This window comes from Antechinus flavipes, chromosome 5 (assembly GCF_016432865.1).
Source record: "Antechinus flavipes isolate AdamAnt ecotype Samford, QLD, Australia chromosome 5, AdamAnt_v2, whole genome shotgun sequence".
Lineage (NCBI taxonomy): Eukaryota > Metazoa > Chordata > Mammalia > Dasyuromorphia > Dasyuridae > Antechinus > Antechinus flavipes.
In genome coordinates, this window is record NC_067402.1 from 238,880,981 (window position 1) to 238,898,438 (window position 17,458).

Genomic DNA, 17,458 nt, shown 5'->3' on the forward strand with positions numbered 1-17,458 from the left:
CAAGGCATTTGGGGGAATTTTTTTTTTTTTTGGTAAAATCACAGTACAATAAACACACTGATCATTTCCTGTGGGCTGAGTATTGTACTAGAATCTAGAGAAGTTAATAAGATGATTCTTGTTCCCAAGGATCATACAGTCTATTATAGGAATAAGATACTAATATAGAGAGCTATTATTATAGGAAGTATTTTTCATAAATATTTTTAATACATTACTTGTTTTTAAAAATCTCTCATCATTGTAAAGAAATGCTTTTTAGTTATAATTCTCCTTGATAAGGAATAGTTTATCTATGAGATCTATGGAGTAGGGAACAATTTGTGAAATGCAAAATGGATGATTTTGATTGTTAATTTTAGAAGATTCTAGAAAAATAAAATCAATGCAACCAAGATTAGAAGCTCAGACTTTCACTAAGATGAATGTGGAAAACTATCTTGATATGTAAATTAAAAAAAAACCAAAACATTATTAAATAAAAAAAGAAGATAAGAAAGCAATAAACAAATAAATAAATAAAAATAATTCTCCTTGATAAATGTGAGAACATATGTGTGTGCGCGTAGATAGCTACAATAGTAGCATTTTGCCAACTCATATGAGATTATTTGTCCTTTAAAGTTCTTGATAATTTAAAGCATTGTCTTTAATACTGTTGATTGCATAGAATTTATTTACTACCTTTTTTTGGTTATCTAAGATAGTTGTTGGCGATAAAATGTATATCCATTTGGTTTTCCGAAGTGTTGGCTGAAGCTACTTTTAAATTCAGCTGTTTGAGAGAGAATTAAATTACTTGACATATACTGGATAACATTTTAAATGACTGTACCTGCCTTAATGGAATTTTTAAGCAGTTTTCTTAGAATGGTGCCTTATGCTTATGATTTTTTGGCGGGTATGTGTATGTGTCAGTTGCATAATCATTGTAAAGGTTTCTTGGTGTGGAAATGTCTTCCAGTAGTACAAATGAATAGTTAAGTCGCCTGTAACACATAATCTTATAGAGTTGCCTGAGACAGAGAAAGCTTTATATACTTGCTCAGCTCATGGGCATACAGTTAATTTTATTAAAAGCAGTCTAACCCAGCTTTCTCTGATTCTAAATTCAGCCTTCTATTTACTTATGTTATGCTTCTTCTCTGCCTCTTTTGCACAGAAAGTGTTTAATCAGTTTTCACTGAATCAATGCATGACATTCACATTTGTCTTTAAGAGCATGTAAGGGTATTAAAATTTTGCCATTTTCAAAGTTTATTCATATTTGCCAATAATAAAATTTGGGAACATGTTAATTTAAGTTTGTAATACATTAATTCCTTCTTCCCTTTTTTTCTTGCAGGATATGTCCAAGGAATGAGTGACTTGCTTTCCCCTCTTTTGTATGTGATGGAGAATGAGGTGGATGCTTTTTGGTGCTTTGTATCTTACATGGATCAAGTGGTAAGAAAAAAATTCCTTTTACTTTTGCATCTCCAAATGTAGCTTTTAATGACAAAACTTTCCTTATTTAGTTCTTTTTAATTTGTATCATTGATTGATTTAAGGAAATATTTATATAAATTTTTTCCAGTAATTTTTTTCCCCTATAGTGGTCCCTCAAGACTTGGGAATGTTGACATTATTTTCTTTAATAGAAAAAAAAATATTTTTAGAATGTAAATGGCAGAAAGAATCAGAATTTACTATAAGAAAGCATTCATATCTTTGGGAGAGTTGTGGGCCTTGTTATCTGTTTGAGATAAGACCTACTTGGACAATGAATAATAGCTTCACCACTCTTGAAGATGGTATAACTTTGGGCTTTGTCATTATAATAATTCTTCAACTTTCTAATTTTTTACTCTTGCATTTTACTTGTTTAACACTATACCACTTTCTTCCTAATTTGTTGTTATTTTCTCAGAAATATATAATTATTAGCATGTATAGATCATTGTCCCTTCTTCCACTAAAACCCCTCAGAACCCTTAAAAATACCCAGAATAATATAATCAGAGAATTAGCAAAAAAAATAAATTGAGAGAAATCATCTAAAATAGTAGATTTATTTTGTTTTATTATTATAACTTTTTATTTACAAAACATATGCATGGATGATTTTTCAACATTTACCCTTGCAAAACTTTCTGTTTCAACTTTCCCCCTCCTTCGCCCAACCCCTCGTCTAGAAGGCAGGTAGTCCAATACATGTTAAATATGTTAAAGTATATAGTAAATCCAATATATGTATACCTATTTATACATTTAATATTGCTGCACAAGAAAAATTGGATCTAGAAAGAAAGAAAAAACCCTGAGAAGGAAAACAAAAATGCAAGCAAACAATAGAAAGAGTGGAAATGCTATGTTGTGGTCCATATTCATTTCCCATAGTTCTTTTTCTGGGTGAGAATCTGAGCTGATTGTCTTCTTCACTCAACAATTGGAACTGGTTTGAATCATCTCATTGTTGAAGAGAGCCACATCCATCAGAGTAGATCATCATATAATCTTGTTGTTGCTGTGTATAATGATCTTTTGGTTCTGCTTATTTCACTCAGCATCAATTCATGCAAATTTCTCCAGGCCTCTCTGAAATCATCCTGTTGGTCATTTCTTACAGAACAATAATATTCCATAACATTCATATATCATAATTTATTCAGCCATTCTCCGATTGATGGGTATCCATTTAATTTCCAGTTTCTAGCCACTACAAAAAGGGCTGCCACAAATATAAAATAGTAGATAAGCCATAAGCTGGATAAATAACAAGAGAACCATAAATAGATATTGACAGAATTGGAAAAATACTAGAGGAGAAGTTTGACAAGGAAGGCATGAAATGGGGAAAGGTAAATTGTTAGAAGCAGGGATATAGGTAGATTTAGCTATGAAAGATTTATATGAAAACAAAAGGTATAGCAAAAATTATACTTTTTATTTTGCTTTTTGCTTTCATGCTTTTCTTTTTGTGCCTGTATTTGATGAACTAGAATCACTCTAAGACAGGTTTCAACTATATTTTCAAAACAACCCTCAAATTTTCTTTTAGTTTTTACATTTTTTATTTTGTTCCAACCATTCTGGAGAACAATTTGAAACTGTGCCCAAAAAGCTATAAAATTCTGCATTCTATTGATCCAGCAGTGTCACTAGGTTTGTATATCAAAGAGATCATAAACAAGGGAAAAGGACATATGCAAAAATATTTGTACCAGTCTTTCTTGTAGTGGTAGGGAACTGGAAATTGAGTGGATGCCTATCAGTTTGGGAAGGGCTGAATAAGTTAGGGTATGTGAATATAATGAAATATTATTGTTACATAAGAAATAATAAACAGGCTGAATTCAGAAAAGGAATTCAAAAAAGACTTACGTGAACTTGTGCTGAGTGAAGTGAGCAGAACCAGAACATTGAACATAATAATAGCAAGATTATGGAATGATCAACTATGATAGACTTAACTCTATTTGGGATAGAAAATGCCATCCACAACCAAAGAGAGAACTATCGAGACTGGATGTGAATCAAAGCATAGTATTTTCACCTTTTATTTTTATTTTGTTGTTGTTTGTTTGGTTTTTTTTTTTCCCTTTCTCAAATTTTTTTTTTTCCTTTTCATTTGAGTTTTTTTGAACAACATGATGAATGTGGAAATATGTTTAGAAGAATTACGTGTTAAACTTATATTGGATTGCTTGCTATCTTGGGGATAGGTGGGGAGGAGAGGAAGAAAAATTTGGAACACAAGATTTTGCAAAAGTGAATGTTTGAAAACTATCTTTGCATATATTCAGAAAAATAAAATACTATTCATAAATAAAAATAGATAAATATATATATATATATTTTGCCAGTTACTTGTGAAGACAGTTTTTAACATTTATTGAAACATTTTTTAAGTTCATTTTTTCCTCTTACTGCTTCATTCTTTCCCTTCCCTAAGACAAATAAGCAATTTGTAATAGGTATACATATTTAATTATGCAAAACATATTGCCATATTAGTAATAATGTAAAAGAAGGCAGACCCAAAGGGAACAAAGAACCATGAAAAAATACAGAAAGTGAAAAAAAGTATGCCTCAATCTTCATTCAAGATTCCATCAGTTCTCTTTTTGGTGGTGGGATAGCATTTTTCATCATGAATCCTTTGGAATTGTTTTGGATCATTGTATTCCTGAGAATACCAAAGTTAATCACAGTCAACCATCATACAATATTGCTTTTACTATGTACAATATTCTTTTGATTTTGCTCATTTCATTTTGCATCAGTTCATGTAAGTCTTCCCAGGTTTTTCTGAAAGCATTCTATTCATTGTTTCTTATAATTCCAGTAGGGATTACATTGTAATCACATGCCACAATTTGATTGATTTTAGATATCTCTTCAATTTCCAGTTCCTTGTCACCACAAAAAGCTGCTGTAAAAGTTTCTGTACAAAGAGATTCTTGAATCTTTTTTTGATTTCTTTAACAAACTTCAAGTTAATCACCATGTACCTTATGTTACTGGATGAGTGATATATGAAAAATTTCATTTTCATATATCTACTGAACTATTTTAATAAATTAAATTCACTTTGAGGTAAGAAATATTTACATGCAGCCTAGAGCAAGCAACCTTTTTATAATGTCCTACCTACTCGTTTCACTCCATTGCTGTCCTCCATGATTTTTCTTGATTTGGTTCTTTTCCATTTTTCCTATTTCTCTGCTTCCTTTCCTTTTCTCATTCAGCTCTTTCTGTCTGCTGATTTATTTGGTCTTCACTTCTGAACTAAACATAATCCACAATTTATTACACTTTTAAAATGCTATTTTATTGTTAGACCCATGTACATTTAACTTTTTTTTTCCTACTAGGCAAAAAATAATATGCTTTTGAATTATTTGCTGGTATTGTTAGCTTTAAAAAATTTAATTCAGTAATTATTAAAAGCTCAATAATGTGAGCACTTTCGTATATATAATAGGACAGAAAAGGGGGATTGTACATTTGTAAATCACTGTATATACTTGCTTTTCTTTTCACATCCAAAAAATTCTCCACATATCTTTCAAATTAAAACCCTTCTGCTTCCGTAATTCTTTTTGGCCTTCCTTCTGTGCATTATAAATATGTTTCAGTGACACACACCGTCCCCCATTCCTGTACTCCGTTGCTGCCCTCCCCTTTGCTTCCTCCCTCCTTCCTCCAATTTTCCCATTTGGAAAATGAAAAAAGGAAAATCCTCATAACAAATGTTCATTGTTAAGCAGCAGCAGCAGCAACAATAGCAGCATGTCCATATTGCCTGGCTCCTAAAATATATGTTTCAAAAACCAAAAACATGTATCTCATTCTGCACCACGTCATTTCATGATTGGTCCTATAACATCTTTATTTGACATTGTATTTTCACTCAATATCACTTCATACAAATTTCCCCATATTTCTCTGAAACTTTTCCTTTTGTATGAATTCTTTTTTAGAATGTCTGAACCAGTTTATAGCATCACCACCAGTGCATTAATATGCCTATCCTCCTGTAGTCCTTCCAACAATTGCCATTATTCATTTTTTGTCATTTTGGCTAGTATGATGTATAATAAGAACTCTAACCTCAGATATTTTAATTTGTATATTTTATATTAGTAGTGATATGTAGCATCTTTTTTCATATGAAAGCTTGAATTTTTCTTTCGAAAACTAATTGTTCTTATCTTTGGAGAATGATCTTGTCTTTTTTTTTTTTTTTTAATTGTTGCTGTTTTTTGTAATCCTATGAGGGCTTTTAGTGATTGCTTTTTCCTTTTCTAAATGCTGACATATACTGAAACTTAATTCTACTGCTATTTATGTACATCAATTTTACATAATGAAAGCTAATTATAATAAAAGGATCTGAGGAATCATTAAAATCCAAGAAATGCACCTAAGCAACAGGTCATTTATATCAATTTAATCTGTTGATTTCATTTTATAATTTGAGATACAGAATTAAGAGAAATAATTTAGAAATTATTTGTTTTCCTTAATATTTCTCTCTATATAATTGCATATTATATTTAATTACTTTTAAAAGTATTTTTGATAATATTTTATTTTGTCTAGTTTTTGTTCTTACCATTAAATTTCTTGTTCTAGATGGAAAGTATATTAATTATTAATTTCAGAGATAATGTTTCTGTATTTTAATTTAGAAGAGAAAAAAAGGAAAAAAATGCCTTGCCAAGACAACCAAATCAAATTTTTTATGTCTTATAGGCTCTCTTTTCAAATCAAATGTTATCCCAGATATCAACAGAACAGTGATAAGTCCATGTTTGAATTTATAAATGGCATTCTTGTAATATGTGATTATCTAGATGATATAACATTTATATTCTCTCTGGAACCATGGTGCCACTAATAATTCTTTCCTTTTAAAGCATCAGAATTTTGAAGAACAGATGCAAGGCATGAAGACACAGCTAATTCAGCTAAGTACCTTACTTCGTTTGCTGGATAGTGGATTTTGCAGTTATTTAGGTATGTTATATGAATCAAAACTAATTCCAAATTTTGAAGGTAGTTTACAAAAAATGAAAATTTAAAGAACTCTTTATTCTTTTAAATTTTCCTTTTCTCTTAAGAAAAACAGGCTAAAACAGTTTTACAGACATGGAAAATGATTAACTCAAACTGAATACTCTTTTCATGATAATTATAATCTAGAAACAGTACAGTGGCTTGCCGAATCAAGTGTATATGACTGTATGTATGTATGTATAAAATCTATGTGTGTTTGTGTGTGTGTATATATATATATGTTCTCAGGTACACAAACACACACACACACACACACATCTACATGGATATGAAACTATTTTTTCCCCTTTATAATTTGAGTTTTCATTATTTGATAATTAGTAATTTATGTTTAAACAAAACTGGACTAAATATGTCATAAGTCATTCATATTCTCATGCATGCTTTTTGTTTTTAAATTATTTGTTTTTTCCTTTCTTTTTAGAATCTCAAGACTCAGGATATCTTTATTTTTGTTTCCGTTGGCTTCTAATTAGATTCAAAAGGGAATTTAGTTTTCTAGATATTCTTCGATTATGGGAGGTAACAAGCTATATTTTATATTTACTGAATCTTTTATTCAGAGAAAGAAATTTTGTTCAGTAAACTGAAGCTTACTAATGTTTCTGAATTTAGTGTTCCATTTGAAATCTTTCCTTCTCCATTGTGAAAGTAGAAAAACAAACCTTGATAACTAGACTGTTAGTGACAATGCTCACTATTTGAACCAGGTATTCTTCATAAATACTATTTCTTAATGGTCCTTGTGCTTTACTGGGTGAGAGCATCATTTTCAAATTGAGAAGATTTTTTATCACTTTGTGCAGTTTTCAGAATGTTCTGAGTTCCAAAACAAAATTTCAGAAATAGAATTTGATACATTTTGAACCGGTGTCATATTTCATGTTTCTCAATCTTTTCCATAATTTATCAAATTAATTTTTAAAAAGATCAGGACTTAGTTTTAAGGAATGCTGGTTTTATATATTAGGCAAAATAAATTTGCCAAATTTGACTGTGTGGCATGACTTGAGGATGTTTTCTCATTCCAGAATACCATGGTTTGATATTTTCTGAATTATTTATTTTTAGTTCATTTATTTGATAACAAAGAGGCCTTCCTTTACTTCCCTACTAATACACAGGGATACTCTTTAAGTCAGAGAATCTTTTTGTGCTTAGCATTGTGATTAATATAAACATAGCATTTGTCTCTAGATCAAAATTTTAGAACTATATCTTTAAAATGTTAGGAATAATTTAAACATTTCTATCATTTTTATAGGTAATGTGGACTGAATTACCTTGTCAGAATTTTCATCTTCTTCTTTGCTGTGCGATTTTGGAATCTGAAAAGCAACAAATCATAGAAAAGCATTATGGTTTTAATGAAATACTTAAGGTATGTGATAATTTATTGAAATCATCATGTTCCTGACTTTAACTATTTAGTAGACTTTTCATTTGTTTCATTTTTGTGGCATTGACTTTTTGCAGTGGAGTATAAATAAATTTTGAATAACTTCCAGGTATAGTAATAGTATATGCCCATTGAGCCAAATTTAAGCCATGTTCATTTGCCTAAATATGTCTTTTGCAAAATATGAATAGCATTGATAATTGTGATCTTGTTATCAGAGAACTTTACTGGTTTCTCCACCAGAAACAGTAAATGAAGTTTTTGTCCCATCTCTACTACCTGTTGGAAGAGCATTGCTTTTGATGCTACAAAAGAAGATATCACTTCATATGTCTGTTAACTGTCTTCATATACCCAGACTTAATAAATAATAGGAATCTAACCGCAAAACTCACAAAATCTTTAACCCTTCCTTATTTTCTCAAAGGTATAGATGACTGTGTGAATGGTGGTAGGGGGTCCTCAAGAGTCCTTGGTCCTGAGGAATTTACAACCTTGTCCCATGGCTGTCTTCTCACTTAGGATGACTGGATTTTAGAGTTGTTAAGGAACTTAGAGATCATTTAAAGATAAATGATCTTGGTGCTGCTTCTTGCACCTATAGATGTGATTGTCTACCTCTGTAATAGAGTAGAGAAGTAGGCAGAGCAGGGAAATTGCTGTGGTGGAATTCTTGGATAGTTGGAATTTCCAATTTTTCAAGAAGCTGCTGTGCAACTCTCATTAACATTATTGTTGGTTTCTAACAGACTTTTTTTTTTTTTTCAAGAAATCTCTCAGTCTCTTCATTTTTGTGGGATTTTAATATTTACTTTGATGTCTTCTCCAGCATTTCAGCTTCCTGGTTCAGCAGCCCTAACTCCCATAACGATACTTCATTCTTTCTCAGTCATTCATGGAGTGATAACACTGTTATCTCAAACTACTTTTAAAGAATAGCTCTAGCGGCAGCTTGTTAATATAGTGGATAAAGCACCAGCCCTGAAGTCCGGAGAACTTGAGTTCATATGAGTTCAGACACTTCACACTTCTGGCTGTGTAACCCTGGACAAGTCATTTAATCCCAATTGCCTCAGCAAAAAAAAAAAAAAAAAAAAGCTCTAACCACATCACTCACATGTTCAGAAACCTTTTGTTGTTCTTTATTGGCTTGAGTGTGATGTAGGACGTTATGGCTTAAATTTTAATAACTTAAATCGCACTAAGATTTTTGGAGTACCCTGTATAAAAATTTCCTCAGCCTAAAATTAAGTCTTTAGAATCTATCTTAAACCAACCTCATTTTACTGTTCTCTTTTTTCCAATCAAAGCATTTATTTTTTCTCCCACTCTTACTCCCATCGAAAAGAAAAAAAAAATTCAAGCAAAGTCAAAGCAAGGCACCTTGTTTGTGTCTAAAAAGTTTCATGCTGTTCTTTTATGCTGTACACTTCATCAAACCAGACTGGTGAATTAACATTCTTTGACATTCCCCTTCTCACCTTTGTGCTTTGCAAATAAACTTGACCTATGTCTTCTCCAGACTCTTAGATCCTGTGAGGCTTAACTTAGCTTTCAGCTCTTCCATGAAGGCTTTTTTTTTATTGTTATTGTTCTCTAACTCCTCAGTGGTTTTTTTTTCCCCCTGTCCTTTTCTGTGGATATTGTGTTCCTCCAGTGGAACATAGAGCATATATATGCTTTGACTATTGAAGTGTTTGAAGTGGAATTTCTAGAGTCTAAAGGATCATCTCAAAGAAAGGAGGTTTTTTTTTGTTTGTTTGCTTGGGTTTTTTTTTTGCTAAGGCAATTGGGGTTAAGTGACTTGCCCAGGGTCACACAGCTAGGAAGTGTTAAGAGAATGAGGCCAGATTTGAACTCAGGTCCTCCTGACTTCAGGGCTTTATCTATCATGCCACCAAGCTGCCCCTCAAAGGAGGTGTTTTAATAATGGTTGATCTAAAGAAGGCAAGTGAAAGTGACCCATTCTCAACCTACTTGGAAGTTTTGGACTCCATATTCTTTGTTTGCAAAACAGGATAGTAATGGGAAGTAATTGCTTTTTCGTGTCTGCCTGTATATTTTTCATTTCAAAAAGATTTTATTTTAGGAATTAAACCTGTATTTTAATCACTGTGGTGGTTCTAGACTTAGATGAGAAAATAAAACAGATGTGTACTAATCATTTTTTTCTTAATCAAAGAGAAAATTATGTTTAACAAAGAGCATATAAAATTTATCTAAATGAGATAAACTTTTTTTTCTTTGTACAATTGTACAGTAATATTGTACAGTTACTGAACTTATTCCATAAACTTAAATGCTATTCTTTAGGATAGAAAGTTTAAGCATTTTGGTGGAGAGAATATTGTGTTTTTTGTTTGTGTAATGTGAATACTTGGGTGGTAAAATTCACCATTGAAGTAGAACTGGCAACATTTACATGGTAGCATAGCATGAATGTCTAATTTCTGTCTAATTTCTGATTTCTGAATTCATTTTAGCATATCAATGAATTGTCTATGAAAATTGATGTGGAAGATATATTATGCAAGGCAGAAGCAATTTCAATACAGATGACCAAATGCAAGGTATGGCATAGTAATTTTAAGAATTTGGAAGAATTTGAGATGTGTAGCTAGAGGAATTATTCCTTATTGGAGGCTAAATAAGTAAATGATAGTTTTAGGAATGCCAAGGAAAACACTGGCCAGCTTTTTGGCTATTATTATGGGTTTATATTCCTTAATTGAAAACATTTTCCATTTGGAAAGTATCATATACTAAGATAATGTAGCAAACTTTACTGAAAACATTTAAGAGGACTTGAGAAGGTACCAAATTTAACCTTGATAAATTAACCAATTGAATTAATAAATGCAGACTAGGACATTCTGTTAAGTTTGCAGTAGTAAGCAATAGAGGTAATTAATTAAATTTAATAATTAAATGCAATAATTAAATGAATAGTATTTTGGTTCGTCTATAAAATTTTAATAATTGGACTTATAAAACTATGATAAAACAAGAATCCTCATAAGAAATATACTAGACAAAAATACAATACAGAGTAATGATTTGGTTTGAACTCAACCTTAGCATTAATTTTGTTTTTTTAGAAAATAAAAAGTAGTTTTACTTTGTAAAATGAATTATAAGTCCAATAACTTCAAAGATTTAAACACCAATTTCAATAGGTAAATAAGACAGCCTGTTAAAAGAAACTTTGACTTATTTTTTTTGGAAGCAATTAGGGATAAGTGACTTGCCCAGGGTCACACAGCTAGGAAGTGTTAAGTGTCTGAGGCCAGATTTGAACTCAGGTCCTCCTGACTTCAGTGCTGGTGCTCTATCCACTGTGCCACCTAGCTGCCTCAAATAAGCTCTTTTTAAACACTACCAAAAAATGCTTTTAGGATTTTCTTCTTATTCATATGACTCTTTCATTATTTGTTTTCTATCTAGGAATTGCCTCAAGCAGTCTGTGAAATTTTGGGACTCCAGAACAGTGAAGTTACAACACCAGATTCAGATACTGGGGAAGATGAAAATGTTGGTGTGATTAGTTGTTCTACACCTGCATTTCAGAATAACTCCTTGCCTTTAATTGCTACCAATGGAACCAGAGATGACAACATGAGGCAGTTAGGAATGTCACAAAGTGTCAGCAGATTAACACCTGCATGATCAGTCTTCTTTACTTAATTTTTCAAGAGACATTTTGCTGCAATTCTTTTTCAAGTACTTGAAAAGTAGAGATTTATAATTTGGAGTTGATTATGCTTTAAGGTTTTTTGAAAGAAAGTGTACTGTGATGTTCTTGCATTAAAGCTTTACAAAGATTTAAACTAATTATTTTTGTAGTCAATTCTACCAAATAGCCTTTTCTTTTCAATAACATTCCTTAATATTTTTATAGTGAAATGCATTTTTTTCCTTGCTGATAAAATGGAATTGCATAATATTTTAAGTGGATGAATTGGAAATTATGCACTTTTAAAAGCATTTACTTTGTTTACCAGAAGTCTTAGTGGTTTTTGGATTTGATGGAATTAAAATTGTAGCCTGCAGCCAAGTTGAAAAGTAGTTTATTTACTGGTAGAGATGATTTGACAAAAAACCAAAACAAAGGAACAAAAAGGGATTTGTTTCTTAACTGTTTACAAAAAAATACTCGGTTTAAGTATTTGTGCTGATTGAATGTAGATTTGAATTGGACATTTTAAAATTCAATTTGATGCCCATATAATGCTCTGTTTTTCCCACAAGTGGAATAACAATATATTTTTACATGTTAACATCACTTCACTATATACTACCTATATGAGCACTTATTTATGAGCATTAAAAGGATAGGCATATTTTCATTATTCAGCATTATAAATTTGACTTAATTTGTACAAACAAATTTGACTAAAGTAATGCGTACCTTCATTATGAATTCTTTTTTCAAAACTATTTTCTTAACTAAAGATTTATTTCATGAAAATACATTGAATCCTCTTCCTAGAGTAATTTTAAAATTGTTAGCAATCTGACTTCACTAATAATGTTTATTCTTTCCTAATAATGCATTAACTGATTAGTAAACTCTTTAGATTTTTATGAAGACTCCTGGAGAGAAACCTTAAAATATTTGTAAAATTGCAAAGATAGTAATCACATTTCTCATAATAATGCATTTTTTGTATATGACAGAGGCTGTTTGTTTAAACCACACTATGTACTGCATGACTTTTTAAAGTTACGTGGAATTAACATAGCTAATTCACTGTATTGTAATTTGTTGACTACTGTACATATTATGAAATAAACCTGAAGTTGATTTACTGTTTTCAATTAAATCACACTTAAGGGGAAAGTCTCTTGTTAAGTGTGGAGGAAAAAAGAAGGTCCAAATTGGACTTTAGTATGTCTTAGATTTTGTATACTTGAAATAAGTTTTTGAATGAATTGTGAAAATGAGAGAAATTTAGCCATATATAAAAAAATTTTTTGATCACAGATCCAGAACAGGCAATGTTGTTGACTACAAAGGAGCTTATTATCTAGCCCTTCAAGATATCTTCTTGAACCTGATGTTCACAATATAAAAAGAAAAAAAATTAACATAGTACTAAAATGAGCAGAAGATGGATTATTTCAGGAAGTTGGGGAAGCTGAGCAAACTTTCTTCTCTAGTCCAATAGATGTTGAAAATTATTACAGTGGAACCATTATATTTTAGCTTTTAATATTACGTGTGTTATCTTTTATCTGTTAATAATGAATAAGGCTATTCAGAGAAAAAGTAAACTAATCTAAAGCTCAATATCTCCAGTCTTTCATTTCCTGTTATCCAGGAAATTACTAGAACATCATGATGCCCTTCTTGTTCTTCCTGCCTGAATGTTAGCCTTTTCTGGAGAAAAGGATGATGGGAAATGGGATGGGTAGATGGAAGAGCTTCCTATGCAGTTTGCCATCTACTTTGATTTTTACTACTGTATATACACTTTGCAAGTTGAACAGTAAAATTAGACACTTTAAAAATACAACTTTTAAAAAACATTTAAAAATACTATCATTTTTCACATAAAGATATTATTAAAATTTCTTACTGGCTCTGACCAAAACTACATCAACACAGCAAAAAGCAAAATGGAGAGTAAATATTTTGAACTACATAGACAAAACAAAATTCAGGCAGATTCTGAATCCTGAATTATCCTTGGGGGATGGTCTTTAGAGTTTTCGACTAACTGTGATATATAAACATATGCTTAAAAGAGTCTGAATGGCAAAATGAAAAGAACCCCAAATTAGAAACCAGAAAATTTAACTTCTAGTTCAATCCTAACTTTTTTAGCAAGCCATATGACTCCCAGTCTTTTCATCAGGAAATAAGAGAATAACAACTTTCTTGCCTGCTTCACCAAATAAGATGATGTGTATGTAAGCATTTTTCTGAAAATTTTAAAGCACCATATAGATATGAAGGATTTAGAAGGACTATTATGAAAAAGTTTGACAAAAGGTACCATAATTAAGGTCAAATGCTTAGAAGAAATAATTGTAGGAAGCTAAAATAGGCTATTATTTTTACTCGTGGAACTATCTGGCTAGAGTGCTTTTTACTTCTAGGATCTCCATTTTAATAATTTAATATTAGGTATTTCACAGCTGAAAATTTTTCACTAAGAGCAAAAGGTCTACGGACTTGTCCCATAAGGACATGACAAATTTTTCCTATTTTAAATAGCCTATTCAACATGGATCGGAGACAAATGTAAAAATGTGGTTACAAATAGCAAAACTGAAAGCTAACAAAAACCATTTCCGGAAAACAAACAAAAAAAATAAGCTTCCAACACCTTGAACAGAATTTTTAAAAAGATGTTGATCCCTGTTAAACTTACCATTTCCAAAGCATTTTGCAGATATTAACTAATCTTCAGAATACAGCTTTAAAGAATATGCTAAAATTAGAGGGAGTTATGTATTAGGAGGTAATTATTCCAAATTCCCTATAAACTTGCAAAGATTTATCATCATCAACCTGTTGCACTTCAGAAGAAAAGAAAAAGTGAACTCCCCCCCCCAATCTATTTTCTTTGAATCATTAACACTCATACAATCAATAAGAATTTATTTGTTAAATGACTATGCCAAGTGCATTGTGCTAAAGCACTTTGTTTTTTGTCTCTTAAAAAACAAAGTGCTTTAGCACAATTCCCAAATTTAATAATGTTGAAGTAAGCAATTTTATCAGCTAGCTTAATCTTACCTTTTTTTTTTTCATTTGTTATGCTAAGAAAAATAAAAAAGTATGACACAGTGTTCTGCTATTCTAATTAGGATTCATGTAGTAAAACTAGAAAGCAGTTTAAATTACTTAAATCTTGTTTTGATTAATAAAATGTTGATTGAGGAGGGAGCCATCTAAATCCAACTTCCTCAATTTAAAAACAAACCAAGACAAGTGATTTGCCTACCTAAACTGAACCTACTTCTTTGAATTCCAGGTTCACCTCTTTTCCATTGGACTACATTGCTTATCTTTTTGCTGTGATAATCCAAAAAGGCTCATTATTTGAAGGACAAAAAGTAGTTATTAGCAAATCAGAGTGTGTTAGCACAATCCTGCAGAAACTCAGATTGTTAGTAGCTATGTTGTTAGAATGTATTGGGAAAGGGCAAGTATACTCGCTCTAGGAGCAATAAATGATGCCGTAAGTTACAGCACTTTTTAGGTTGTTTAATTTATATATTTAGCATGATAACTTGGTTTTAGAGTCAAATCTATTGTGTTATGGACTTGGAAGGAAAGAAAATATTAAAGTTTTCCAAATAGCTGTCTATAAACAAGTCAATCAAGTCCCTATTATGCAGAGTTAAAATCTGCATTTTTCTAAATAGCAAAAGGCTAATACAAGCCCTTAAGTACACAAAGAGAATATTGTGGAAGCATTTTTCTTATTGTTAGTTGGCTTCATTTTGTGTAAAAATTATTTTAAATCATATTAGTAAATTTCCCTTTTCAGAATACATTGATATTTCTAGGAATTGGTTTTGAAGAAAAAGCATGTTTAAGTTAGTTAAGGTAATTATAATAATTATTGAATATCAACTAACAAAAGGAAAAGTTCCCCAGGATAAATAGGACATTTAAAGAGATTATTGGTCTGTAGAATCCTGCTTATGAGGCTAAGGTTTTATGAAATGAGAACATGTATTCTCACAGATTGTCCTTCCTTCTTAAAAAAGACCATGTCATCAAGAAGTTGAAACTACACATGCAAGTGAATTGAATTTAAGTGAGGGAGGACTGTGCAGGGTCATCTGCCTCACTTTCCCCCAAGGTTCAGGGGCCAGATTATAGATAAGTACAACTAGAGATGGTCCTGGATGCAGTGAGACTCCTTAGCTTTTTTAAGCTGAGGTCTTCAACAGGTGACTGAGGCCACACGCATTCAGTGATTAAGGCTAGGTAATTAAAGATAGAAATCCTTAGTCTTCTCTTCTCAAATTTATTTATTTAGATTTGATTTTATTTGACTAGGTGAAAGAGATGCTCACTGGAGGTTGAGATAATGGGAATATGGATGGAGAACAAAGGTGCAATGCAGTGCTGAAATATTTAATGTGAGCTAATTTAGCTATGCTGATTAAAAAAAAAAGTCAGTGCTTATGAGCTATGATTTTTAATGGCACACCCAAATGTGCCATTTTAGAATTTAGAATTATTCTGAATGTCTGAGAATTGTGTCAAGATTAGAGCTTCTATCAACTCCCCTCTTTTCTAAGGAAGACATTAGTTTCTTTAACTGAGCTTGTTTGTCTTTTAATTTGCAACTAGTTTCTGCTGTTGCCCTTCTTTAGAAATCTTAAAAGGATTATTTTCCACTCCTCTGTGCTTATATAAATAAGAAAAACTATTGAGCAAAACTTGTAATAGGTCAGTAAGTATCCACCACGTGAATCAAATTAGTAACCGAAGTAAGAGATGATCATTGTTATTTAAGTGAAGAAAACGAAGTACATCATAATTTTAGCAAAGTAGCAGGATACAAAATAAATCCCCATAAATCCTCAGCATTTTTATACACCACCAACAAAATCCAAGAGTAAGAGATACAAAGAGAAATTCCATTCAAAATAACTGTTGATAGCATAAAATATTTGGGAATCTATCTACCAAAGGAAAGTCAGTAATTATTTGAGCAAAATTACAAAAAAGTTTCCACACAAATAAAGTCAGACTTAAATAATTGAAAAAATATTAAGTGCTCTTGGATAGGCCGAGCAAATATAATAAAGATGACAATACTCCCTAAACTAATCTATTTATTTAGTGCTATACCAATCAGACTTCCAAGAAAATATTTTAATGATTTAGAAAAAATAACAAAATTCATATGGAACAATAAAAAGTCGAGAATCTCAAGGGAATTAATGAAAAAAAATCAAGTGAAGGTGGCCTAGCTGTACTTGATCTAAAATTATATTATAAAGCAGCAGTCACCAAAACCATTTGGTATTGGCTAAGAAATAGATTAGTTGATCAGTGGAAAAGGTTAGGTTCACAAGACAGAATAGTCAACTATAGCAATCTAGTGTTTGACAAACCCAAAGATACTAACTTTTGGGATAAGATTTCATTATTTGATAAAAACTGCTGGGATAACTGGAAATTAGTATGGCAGAAATTAGGCAAGGATCCACACTTAACACCATATACCAAGATAAGATCAAAATGGGTCCATGATCTAGGCATAAAGAACGAGATTATAAAAAAATTAGAGAAACATAGGATAGTTTATCTCTCAGACTTGTGGAGGAGAAAGAAATTTGTGAGCAAAGATGAACTAGAGACCATTACTGATCACAAAATAGAAAATTTTGATTACATCAAATTAAAAAGCCTTTGTACAAATAAAACTAATGCAAACAAGATTAGAAGGGAAGCAACAAACTGGGAAAACATTTTCACAGTTAAAGGTTCTGATAAAGGCCTCATTTCCAAAATATATAGAG

At 31.2% G+C, this 17,458-nt stretch overlaps 1 protein-coding gene across 3 annotated transcripts in view; it reads left to right on the top strand.

Moving 5' to 3' along the window:
- Positions 1 to 12,767, top strand: part of TBC1D15 (TBC1 domain family member 15) — a 98,203-nt gene extending 85,436 nt beyond the window's left edge. For all 3 annotated transcript variants that reach the window (XM_052000763.1, XM_052000762.1, XM_052000764.1), the window contains 6 exons: positions 1,346 to 1,446; positions 6,405 to 6,504; positions 6,989 to 7,086; positions 7,829 to 7,945; positions 10,447 to 10,533; positions 11,408 to 12,767. In XM_052000763.1, the coding sequence (XP_051856723.1) occupies positions 1,346 to 1,446; positions 6,405 to 6,504; positions 6,989 to 7,086; positions 7,829 to 7,945; positions 10,447 to 10,533; positions 11,408 to 11,629 (725 nt within the window). In that variant the 3' untranslated portion in view covers positions 11,630 to 12,767. The remainder of the gene's footprint in view (positions 1 to 1,345; positions 1,447 to 6,404; positions 6,505 to 6,988; positions 7,087 to 7,828; positions 7,946 to 10,446; positions 10,534 to 11,407) is intronic.
- Positions 12,768 to 17,458: the final 4,691 nt, after the last annotated feature.